Raw genomic sequence first — 12,238 nt, forward strand, 5'->3', positions numbered from 1 at the left:
AAACAATATGCTACGTGAAAGAAGCCAGCCACATGTTCTATGTTTCCATTGATAGGAAATACCCAAAATGGGAAAAACCCATAGAGACAGAAGGTAGATTCATGGTTACCAGCAGCTGGGGGTGGGGGTGGAGGGGTGGGAGTGAGTACTAAACAGTTATGAGATTTCTTTGTAGGGTGATGAAAGGTTCTGGAATTAGATAGTGGTGATTATTGCACAACCTTATGGATCTACTAAAACCCACTGAATTGTACACTTTAAAATGGTGAATTGTAGTATGTGAATTTTATTTTTATTAAAAAAAGGAGGACTCAGATTTTAGCACTGAAAAAAATAAAGTAACTAAAAGAAAGAGCTCAATGCATGGATTACACAGATTAGACAAAGCTGAATAAAGAATTAGTGAACTGAAAGACATGTTGGAAAAAAATGTATCTACTGAAGTTTAGAGAGGTAAAAGGATGGAAAATGAAAAAAAGAGCATAGGAGGCCTGTGGGATATGGTGAGTGGGCCTAACATGCATACACGTGAAGTTCCAGAAGGAAGAGAACAAAGAGAATGGGTAGAAACAATGTTTGAAGAGATAGTGACTGTGAATTGTCCCAAACTAGAGAAAGACTTCAAGTTGCGGGTTGAAGAAGCATTATGAGCCCCATGTAGGAGAATCACAAAGAAAATTAAAGTGGAGGCGCATCCTAGTAAAATTGCTGAGAACCATGACAGAGACCATCTAAATCTTTAACACAGCTCGAGAGGGGAGAAGGCACATTACCTCCAAGGGAGCAAGGTTGACAGGTGACACTCAGCAGAAATAGTGGAAGACAGGGGACAATGGAATGAAAAGCTGAAAGAACTGTCTTCCAAAAATGAAAGTGAACTAGACATTTTCAGGCAAGTAAAAACTTGGAGAATTTATCACCAGCAGCCCTGGACTAAAAGGAATACTCAACGGTATTTTTTTTTTTTTTAATGTTTATTTTTGAGAGAAAGAGAGACAGAGCATGAGCAGGGGAGGGGCAGAGAGAGAGGGAGACACAGAATCCAAAGCAGGCTCTGAGCTCTGAGCTGTCAGCACAGAGCCTGATGCGGGCGTTGAACCCATGAACCGTGAGATCATGACCTGAGCCGAAGTCCAGTGTTATTCTTTATGCAAGTGCCCCTAAATGTTATTCTTTATGCAGAAAGAAAATGATCCCAGATAGAAGCCTTGAGATGCAGGAAAAGAAATATTGTACATCTAAATGAATATTGACTGTTAAAAAAATAATAATTTCAGGTGAGGTGATAAGCAGATATAAAATTAATGTAAATGGCAGCAATAGAATCTATCTGTAGGTGTGGGTGGGTAAATAGGTTTAATAATATTGTGCAAAAAGCAGTAAGAGTATTGATTTATATTAGACTTTGACAAGTCACGGATATGTATATTGTAATTTAGGGTTACCACTATAGAAATAGCACCGCTACCAATCTAAGAGAAGATTCAGTTAGTAAGAAATGACCCCAAAGAAGGTAAGAACGATTCTGGTAAAGGCAAAACTGTTGGGATCTAGAACAACAGCAATGGCTTCCAGGGGTTAGGGATGCAGGGACTTTGACTATGAAGGGACAGCATGAGAGATTGTTTTTGATGGATGACGGATCTGTTCAGTGTTTTAATTGTGGTGGGTTTCTCAAAACACATAGAATATACCAGAAGGGTGACTTCCACTGAATTTTTAAAAATGGAAAAGAAAAAGAAGATAAAAAATAAGGGAAGGAGGCTCTGGAGATACGTGGAACAAATGGCATATAGCCAGTTGGTGGATTTAAACACATCAGTTAATTGTAAGGGTAAATTGACTCGTGTAAAATTAAAAGATCGTCAAAGAGATTTTAAGCAAAACTGAATTATATGTTGCTTATAAGAGAAGACACATGCCTTAAGTATAAGGTTATAGAAAAATTTAAAGCAGAATGATGGGAAAAGAGAGCCCTCCTAAAATCAGACCAAGTGGATTTTAATTCGGAAAGTATTATTAGAGATAATGGTAGACATTTTCACCAGAAAACGGTATGTACTTAATAACATAATCTTAAAATATATAAGTCAAAAATGAACAGAATAAAAAGAAGGAACAGATAAATCATCAATCCCAGTGGGAGATTCAGTTCACCTGTCTTGATGAATGATTAACCAATTAGACCAAAATAAATTAAGTAAAGATACAGAGATTTGAAAAAACAGCTAGCAAACTTTGCCTGAGTGACCTATATGGGCACTGTGCCTAACTGCAGACAGATACACATGCTTCTCAAGTGTACCTGGAACATTTTATAAAGTCTGAATCAAAGAGGAAAAATCGAAGCACTTAGGCGAAAAATCAGAGCTGGAGATTGGAAATTGCCAATTTCAAACTCTGGACATTTTCCTTCTCACAATTCAGTGATTTTTCATCAGGAATGAGGTACTGGCGAGAGGGAAGGTGCCCTCCTCCAAGGGTATAGGGTTTTTTTTAACTGTCTGCGGAACATTCCTGATGGGAGTGGCAACGTGGACTGAGTGCTGACAGAGACAAGAGTTTGCACACCACCTCAGTGTCCGAAGAAAGTTGGCCAGTCCAGGCCTGCACCCAGCCCCAAGGAAATGCATTCTAACGCTGTGCCAATAGGGAGCTCTACTTAGTCTCCTAGAGTTGATTTAATGCAACCCTCGGGTACAGCTCTGGCACCTGCAGTGTCGAGAAAATGGTCTCTCCCTTAAATGAACCCCCTGGAGGTTCTTCTCTCTCAACAGTGGGATTCTATGGCATCTCCAAAGTACTAAAACTACACAGATCCTTCAACGAATTGACTTTGCCTCTGGGTTCCCCTTTCTTAAAGCATTTAATCAGCGATTTTCCCAGTGCCCCAGGCATTTCCTGTACGGGTGCTGCTGACTCTTTTACTTCCTACCAGGCCGCCCTCCTCTCGGTGTTCACGCTGCCAACTTTCAAATGAGCTCTATTAACTCCTGTTCTCCCAACCTTTTCCCAGCCATCTGGGAGCCACACAGGCATTCTTCCCATCCCCCAGCTCCTGGAATTCCTTATTGTGGGAGGGCATATGCTTGCAAGCACCTTATCATTCTGGCTCCCCCCCCCCACCACCCCCCACCGCTGCTTCTTGCCCAGTTCCAAGCCATTGATTGTTTTTTCTCCCTCGTTCATTTTACAGTTGCTGAGAGATTTGTGCTCTCATGTTGCCTGTTTGCCTTTGTGTCTTTTGTCCCCTGTGTCCTGGCCTACCCAGGGCACCACAGTTACCTAGACACCATTTCTATGACTTTAGTGTCCTGCCTGGGAGATCTTCAATATGACCTCAAGAAATGCTTTGGCACTAGAGATCAGAGCCTGAAGACAATTATTACACTTCTGCTAAAATCATTATCCAGAAGAGTTAAAGATGGAAATTTGCCAAGAAAAGGCTCACAGTGGTGATTTAAGAAATGAAGCCTCAGACTTAGTTGTCTCTTTCCTTTTAAAGGATGTTGCCTTCAGCTTATTTTCTTAGTATTATAATCGGTCATTGTAAGAGATAGAAACAGCCATAGGGGAACATTCAAGTTGTTACAGGACTGTGTTTTAGTCTGTGCCATCTGAGATCTTGGGAGAGCAGAGGGCCTCCAGCCTCTTCCTGGCCCCCAGCCCCATCCCATGACTCTGCCCCAGTCCAGTGGGAGTCAGTCTTATCTGAATTAGGTGTTTCCATGGCAAGAGGTTCTGGTTACTTGCAACAGAGCAGAGCGAGCATCCGTGGAAGGTAGGAACTGAATCTGCAGAGTTCACGGTCATGCCAAGGAATGGATTTTCTCCCAGGGCCACTAGCATTACTGTGGTTATTAAGTCTGACTAGTCAGACATTGCAGAACTTCTGGAAAAACCTTAAGGAAATGGCTTTCAGAAACAAGTGCCCTGGAGGAGAAAGCCCCTGGATTTCATTGAACCAGAACTTGGTAATGGGCAGTCTTTGACTTTGCTGACCCAGGCGGTAGGGGGCTCCTACCTCCCGACATTTAATTTATGACCCCAATTGAACGAAGTCCCAGTTGCACAGTTGAGAAGGATTTTTTCTCTTTAATCTTCCTGAAGGGATAAAAAGTAATTCTATCCTCCTTATTTTCCTTCTATACCACCTCTCTACCCCCCTCCCCCCCTCCCCCAATTTCCTCCTTTTGGCTCAACACCTCTTTGTTCCCTTCTCAGGAAAACTGCATATTTCTCAGAGTCATTGTTACCTTGGTTCTTACTGACACCACGGAGAATAGATGGCGCGGCAGCAGGCATAAGGAAAAGCAAAGATTCTTCTTCCCTGTATGTTGCTAGAGCTCTTCCATCTGAGAGATTTAGCTGCATCCCTGCCTGGGGATTAGCTTCCGGGACCTTCCAGTTCCACACATCATGATCATTAATGTGTTCCGAGGACACATAAGGAGCACAGGGCGGTAGCAAGACCGCTCAAGTCTGTGTTAAGAGGACTGGATTCTAATATAAGAAGAGCTCACATTTCTTGAGCATCCGAAGTGCTAGGTTCTGTTTGAAGGACTTTACCTGGATTATCTCATTATTACCCTGTTTTGCAGATGTGGAAACTAAGGCATGGGGCAGTTGTAGTTTACCCAAGGTCATGCGATCACGTAGTGGAAGGATTCAAATCCCGCCCCACCCAGAGCCTGCATGTTTCTTCACCCTCTTCCAGTATGGCATGTGGTCCTAGACAGGATACCAAACAGCTGTGTGATCCTGGAAAAGCCATTTCACCTTTTTTGCGCTCAACTGTGAGGGAGCATATGTGGGCAACTTCTGATGTTTCCGCTTTTAATAATCTGCATGAAGAGAAGGCAACTGTATATTTTTTTTCTTGTTGTTATGTGAAAGCACAGCGTTTAAGCTAAAACTTGATCTAATTGATTCAACGGCTTGTTACTTCATGTCTCCTATACACAAAGCAGTGAGCCAGGCACCACGGGAGACAGAGAGGTGCTTCAAAAATTGTAATCTAGTTTTTGTTGTTGTTTAGTCTAAGTAATCCAGATAATTAAACAAGAATCTAATTGAGAAACCAGTTGTGTTAGAAGGCGAATTCAGAGACAGGTATTGAGTCTCAGACTATCAGGTTTCGGACATTTTCTTCTAAGTTATGACTCTCGTCACTGGGAGCGCTTAACCAGACCCGTTCACTTCGAAGTGAAGGAGCCACTGGTGAGATTGGTTTTTACAGGTGTTGACAAGCTCAAGAGATTCTTTGAAAGTGGAATGTGCCCACTTTGGGAGTCACTTATAATGAAGCAATGTCATTATAACCTGAAATATCTATTATCACTTAGAAAGGCAAATTCAAAGAAAAGGGATATGCTGTATAGTAGCTAGATTTTTTTTTTTTTTTTTTAAGTCGGATTTCTGCTCTGGCACGCTAGATTCATCATCTAGCTTGCTCTGGGGTTAGGTTGAAGTGCGGAAACCTCTTTGCTGAGATAGAAAAAAAATACTGATCTTGAATAGAAAACTGGCTTAAGAAATTCCATTTCTAATAATGCCTTTGAGACTGCAAGAATTGTGTTCTGATAGTTATGGTAATCTGACATCAGATTAATGTCCATCTTTCTCAGTGGATTGTAAATTTTAAACTGTTTTGTATACTGCCGTATTCCCAGTCAAACCACAAGTGCTTCACACATAATAGGCCTTCTCTAAATATTTTGCCAACAGACTCTTTATTGCTCACTCCTTGAAATCCAGCATTTCCCCCTCGCCAAGATCTAGGAATTGAACTTGCTTCCCGACACCCGATCGGCCACCTTGAGAGGGCGAGTCATTTAGTGCTTGTCTTGGTTGGTGGGCTCCAGTCCCTGACCCACTATTTTCTTTATTAATTCTACAATTACAGCGTACCCAGTCATTTTAAACCTGTGTATAAAGATTCATTAATGAGTTGTAAACTGCACTTAGTGAGTTATGACTAACATAAAAAAAAAAAAAAAACAGGAGAGAAGAGAAAAGAGTAGGCATGAGCAGAGTGCACTGCGCATAATAAGTACTTTTATTGTAGACACACTATGATGTACTGGATTGCAACTTTAAAAATGTGCATTTTGAAATCCCGGTCTACCCTGTCTTTAGAAGGCAAAAGCACTTTAAGTGTCCCTCGTATGCCAGCTCCCAGCCTACCTCTCTGTAAAAGTTCTGCAATTCAATATATTTTGTATTTTATACTACCTTGGGCTCCCCAGAGTATTAAGTCGTAACTGGAGCACAGCCTTCCTGGAGCCCTCGCGTGGTATCTTAATGAGCGCATGCCGAGTACAAAGAGTCCCTCTGCATATACACAAGTGTTGCGGCCGGGGGAGAAATCTAGACATCATTTCTGAGCTCTCACCTCCGGGATCACCACCCTCCCTCGCCCACAACTTCACACGGCACCACTTGTTTAGATGGGCTGAGGCGGGTAGGGGAGAGGCCAGACAGTGTCCACCGTCCCCTGCCACCGGACCCACTGCCAAACACCCACTCCTTTTACCCCTGTCCTCCCCACCGATAGCATTTCAGGCGAAGCTCCAGCCCATGAAACTTGGCCTCTTTGAAGTGCCGAACGAGTGCCCCTGAAACTGTCACTGTGCATCTGGTGGCACTCCTCCTGCTGCCAGAGCTTTGTATAGGGTTCATGTCCCTTTCCTCTGAAACCCGTGAATGTAAATTCAGTTTTAAACTGGATCTTTTAACGGTTGGCCTCAGAAATATCTTTGGGGGTGGGGGTGCCAGCACTGGCGAAGGGAGATACGTGCCCTTGAAAATTGGATTCTTTTTTGGAAAACTGCTGACACGGGCTAATCGGCAGAGAGCTAAATGACCCTACTGTTTCTACCTGCTGACAGGCTAAGCCTTGGGATGGGGCCGAAATTAGCTCTCACCACATGGCAGAGGCATGCCTTCCTCTTTTTTTCTTTCATACAAACGGGGTGATTTTGTGCCTGTCAAATAATACGGCTTTGTGGTGTAGATGTAGAATAGATGGAATAGGCCACGAACAATGGCCCACCCACCCCACTATTTGCGAAGCAAAACAGCTACAGACAAGGTAAGAGGTAATCTCCCGGGATGAGGACCAGTTTGAAAGCCCTTTCATCCTGTGCATTCTTTGGGAAATGCTAATAGACAAAGCCATCCAAGCTCAGGAGATGTATCCATCCAAAGAAGAGTGACCAGCCTTAGCGCCAGGCAGCCCAAGACCGAGTAGCCTCTTTCTTGTTCCTTTGCATTTCTGCCGCTATCCCCTTTCTTTGAGTGAGGTGGCTTTGGAAGATTCCAGTCTTGGGGAAATGCGGCTGTGCGTTTCGTTTGTGTCATCCAGTGCTGTTCTCTGTTGGAAAAGGAGGATTCCCTGCCCATTTTGTAAATGCACAGCTGGCAGGAGCTGTAGCAATCTCACTGCCTTCCGGATCAGCTCCACCCCAGCAGCAGGCAGAGTGGGGGCCCCGGGAAACACGCTCTGGCTGGCGCAGTTGTGGTGAGTTTCAAAATAAAAGATCCCCGCCTAAGACACCATTGCACTTCCTATCCCATGGAACCCGCATTGTTAACTGTGCCACATCTCTATTCTAAATTTAGGCATCTTATTTTTTTTCCAGGCAAAGATTACTATGCAAACATTTAAGAGAAAAACTTTGCCCAAAGTAATTTTTCCCCTCGACTTCTATTTGGTTTCCTGCAATGTTTAGATGACTCATTCTCTTCCAAGAAATTTTAAAGAAAAGAGATGCAGGCTGTGTGATAGGGCACAAAGACTGCTCTGTAAAGTCTCTTTTTCTTCCCTGCCTAGAAACCCGTTGCATGTTTTTAGGAGGGAACGGAAGAGCCCTGCAGACTTCATTCTCATCAGGTTTTGTTGTTCCCAGGATTAAATGTCCCTTTTGTCTTTGGGTGGGGCCCCCTTGTAGCTTCCCAGCTACAACCCTTCCACAGTGGCCGGCCAGCACGGAAGCCCTTCCTGGCACGCTGGGGCCACGCTGTCCCCACGCTGTCCCCAGAGGCACACAGTGAAGGTTTCCGAAACAGAGAATGGGTGGCCTTTGAGCATCCGAGAGAGGAGAGGGAAGCACTGGCTAGTTCCTGACTCTCTACTTGTGTCAGAATTGTTCCTGATTGCCAGGGGCTCTCTTGGACACTTTGACTGGGCTAGCTTCACGTGTGTTCCCAGCCCAGCCCTCAGCCACAGGGAGCCGTAAGTCAGAATCCGCTTCGGCAGCCTGTTCAAATAAACAGGGATAATAGTTGAGTCGGTCCTTTTCCAACTAATCGGTACACGAAAGGAAACATCTGCCTGGGCTTAATTGCTTTTTTATTGGTTATGCTTTTGTCCCCTCCTCCCTTCCCCTCCCCCCCTCCTCCTGCGGCTAAGTTATTTAAGTCATGGGCGAGCAACAGGGTAGAGGAATGGGAGCTTTCTCCAGGAACCTCTACCATTTTAACACAAGGAGGCAGTAAGGGAGGATGGGTGGCTGACAAGGGAGTTGGCTTGGAGGCCAGAGGGCAGGGTGTTTGGAAGTGATACTCGTGGTCACTTCCTGGCCTTGTTGCTGACTCTGGGGCTGGTTGGTGAGTCATTTTGCCTCACTTCACCTCCTTGGATCTCTGCTGCTTCAGCGGAGCTCAGCTCCCTTCATGATGGGAAGGAGAGGCTGGTATGTGAGATTCTAGATGAAAGGCATTTCCTCTTGTGGCTTCTTCCAGTGGTTGAGGGCATTGAATGAGAGACATTTGGGAATGGTAAATTTAAGACTGGCAAGATACGCCCGAAGCCATCCATTTTGTAGAGCGTCTCAGTCCCGAAGGGGAACTCGCTCACCATCTCCTACTGTGCGGAATGAAGCCAACCAACCATACCCTGAAGTGGGCAATGGTTGAATCTAACGTGGACTCAAGAAGCCGGGCAAAAGATCGTGAAGAATCATAGAATGGCAGAGGTTAGGAAGGGCCTTAGGATGTGTTAGCCTTTCATTTTATGGAAAGGAAAAGAGAGGCCCAGAGAGAGATTAATCGTGTTGTTCAAAGTTATCTTCTTGATGGTGGAGGAGCCAGGAGTAGGGGAATCTTGTGATTGCTCATTCAGGGCTCCTTCCGCCCATTTCCACACAGCCAGGTGTAATGAGTCCGGTGTAGCCGCCACAAAGGTCACACATGTTATATTCCATAATTAATTCCTTCGTAGAAAATGGCAAAGCATTAAAGAGAAATGAAAATGGCTCATTACGATCAAAAGGACTACCAATCACAACAGGACATCATGTCAACTTGTCAAGAGGAAAAAAGTGAAGCAACATGCACATGTGCTTCTGGTGCATCAATGAGTAGTCTTCGACTCAGCAATGTTACTTCTAGGAGAAAATAATGAAAGGTGTGCGCAAAGCTTATGCACAAAGTAACTGAATACAGTGTGTTTTATCATAAAAATTTATAAGCAAAGTAAATGTCCAAGAATAGGAGCTACGTCAATATAATCTTTTATAATTTTCTGGAAGAATAACATGTAGGGAACTATTTATAACATTTATTTAAGTGAATAAGTTAAGTTCCAGTGTGTATAATGCAACCCCCATTTCACGAAAATCATACCAAAAAGATTTGAAAAATAAAGTCTAGAGGGGTGATTTCTTAGTGGTAGGAATTAAGTTACTTTTTCTTTTTTGATGTTTTCTACAGTTTTCTTTTGTGTGTGTGTATTTTTGTTTTTCCAGTGTTCTTATTAATTACAATACATATACTCCTTTTGTAATCAGGAAAAAAATGGTTTTATAATCATACATCTTGAAAAAGCAAGATCATAAAGGACTATGTTTCTGACATGCAAGAACTCTTCCTTTCTTTGCCCGGGAGCTGAGCGGTGCCATGGGTAGTATTCTTCCTTTTGTTAGAAGGTCACTGTTGGTATCTGATTTGTAGGAAAGAAATAGAGCTGGCAGAAGATAAAATGAGGGCTTCCCCTCATGACCCAGTGATGCCAATCAGTGTTTTAGCCCCTGCTCCCTTGGGCTCGGCAAAAAAAACCCAAAAACAAAACCAAAAAAAAAAAACCACTCAGTATAGAAGGCGTGGCTCTTTTTTCCTTCCTGCTTCTTCATTCTTCCTTATTTCTGCTATTCCATCTGGGTGGTGAGATGCCAGCCCTCAATGGCAGCAGCAAAGAACCCAAGAGCCACTGCCACTTAGGATTGGCCGGTTGGAGACCCCTTAACATCCATTATCAGGATTGAGGAGCGTTAGCTAATCTGCACACCAGAGTCATTATTGGGGTACTACTGCCCTGGGGGGTTGGGGTAGAAGTAAATCAAATAAGACAAATAACCCCTTCCTGCTGGGAGGTCTTTAGTCAGGTACTTTGAAGTCCTTGGGTGTTTATATGCTTCTTTCTCTCTCATCCTATTTCATATCTGACTTGCATCCAGGAAGTCTTGATTCTCAGGAAGGCTCGACTGCAAGTCTCAGAGAAACAATAGTTGCTAGTTAGGAGGTGGCTTTTAGGCCTGCCCTTTGGAGACCAATCGAAAAATCAAAGCCTCTACCCACTTGGCCTCCACATGATTGCCTTAGCTAGGCTATAGAAGGGGCGCATTTCATTTTATTAAAACTCTTTGAGTAATCTGACCGTGATTGGGTCAGATCAGAGTGGTTATCTGATTTGCTGGATTAAATAATGGGCCTTAATTGAGTCTGTGTTAGTTGTAGAGCCAGTGTTGCTCTTGCCTTTGTCGCCCCCTCCACCCTCCTTCTATTTCCCTATTAACCCTCATTCCTCTTTCCTTGCAGAGTAAAGAAGTCGGCCAGCAGCTCCAAGATGATTTGATGAAGGTCCTGAATGAGCTCTACTCGGTAAATCATATGGGTGCCTGGCTCTTTAACAAGCAGAGGGAAGCAGCATTTGGCAGCTTGTGGCCATGGTCACATCAGCAACAGAACTGAGCTGAGGTTGAGGGCAGTGCATGGTCCCCATTGGGGGTGACTCCACCCATTTCTTTCTTCACACTCTTACTTTCAAATCTGAGTGAGCCAAAACAACACTCTCAGAATCAGATCCCTCCTTGGCTGCGCGAACTAACTCTGCCTTCGTGGGGGCATCATCGCCAGAGACCAGCCAAGGCTTCTCATCAGTACAACTGACTCCCATTAGCAGCAAACCAGGAACCCCAAACCTAATGGCAAAAAACATAGTGTGCATCGTACCATTAATATGTGTCTGTTGGAAAGGACTTGATGTGCAAGGTTTTGCATCAGTTCTTGCATTGATCTATGGGTTTGAGACCAGAGCGGGTGCTCTAGAGGGAAGCACAGAGGCCTAAATGCCCCCAATCTAAGGGGCCGATTCAGGCAGAGAGAGCTTTGCACCGACTCCCCGGGGTTTTATAAAGGCCAAACCTCAGTGAAGAGGCAGGCTTCAGGTTTGGAGAAGAAAATACAATCTGTTTTGAAATGACTGGCACTTTAGGCACATGATGCCTGTGGCTGATGCATTTCTTCATGCACTGGAAGGTGGTGGTGGTTTTCTCCCTAGCCGTGTTTAGTTAAATATAATTAGAACACATATGCACACCAAGGAAATTCCTGTTGCCGTACAAGGAATATTTTGATTATACAGCTAAAGCCTTTCAAGGCCCCCTTCTTCAGCTGGCCTGTGCCCGGCCTTTGCTGTCAGTCTCTGGGGTTGCCCCCATCCTGTTGGGAAGGTGAAATTGATTTCCTGTGTTTACTTGCTTATTCACTGCATTTTCTTTTCTTTCTTTCTTTCTTTCTTTCTTTCTTTCTTTCTTTCCTTCTTTCTTTCTTTCTTTCTTTCTTTCTTTCTTTCTTTCTTTCTTTCTTTCTTTCTTTCTTTCTTTTCCTTCCTTCCTTTTTTCTTTTTCTTTTCCTTCCTCTTTCTTTCTTTCTTTCTTTCTTTCTTTCTTTCTTTCTTTCTTTCTAATTTACAGGAAGACAGGCAGTGGTGACATGCATCACAGACATTTGGGATCAGAGAATTCCATGTTCTTGATCCAAAAGCCTAGGTGTGGCCATTTTGTCATGGCAACTATTGAACAAGTAAATAGGATAGAGTAGTCATCAGACTGGTCTCCAGTGACGCTCAGTTTATTTGGAATTCTGCTGTGTGACTCTTCTGCTCTGAAGGAGAGCAGATAGATGGTACTCTTTGGTTCAACTCCCAAGTTTTCATTTCTTTCAAGTGCAGTTAAAG

General features: G+C 43.7%; 1 protein-coding gene across 9 annotated transcripts in view; it reads left to right on the top strand.

Annotated features, from left to right (window-relative positions):
• Positions 1–12,238, top strand: part of SRGAP2 (SLIT-ROBO Rho GTPase activating protein 2) — a 233,044-nt gene that overhangs the window by 143,379 nt on the left and 77,427 nt on the right. For 8 of the 9 annotated variants that reach the window (XM_015535288.2, XM_015535289.2, XM_015535290.2 and 5 more), the window contains exon 5: positions 10,819–10,881. In XM_015535288.2, the coding sequence (XP_015390774.1) occupies positions 10,819–10,881 (63 nt within the window). Of the gene's footprint in view, positions 1–7,503; positions 7,523–10,818; positions 10,882–12,238 lie in introns of those variants that run through there. The other variant, XM_042976348.1, reaches the window with a different exon arrangement.

The sequence above is a fragment of the Panthera tigris genome, chromosome F3 (assembly GCF_018350195.1).
Source record: "Panthera tigris isolate Pti1 chromosome F3, P.tigris_Pti1_mat1.1, whole genome shotgun sequence".
Classification (NCBI taxonomy): domain Eukaryota; kingdom Metazoa; phylum Chordata; class Mammalia; order Carnivora; family Felidae; genus Panthera; species Panthera tigris.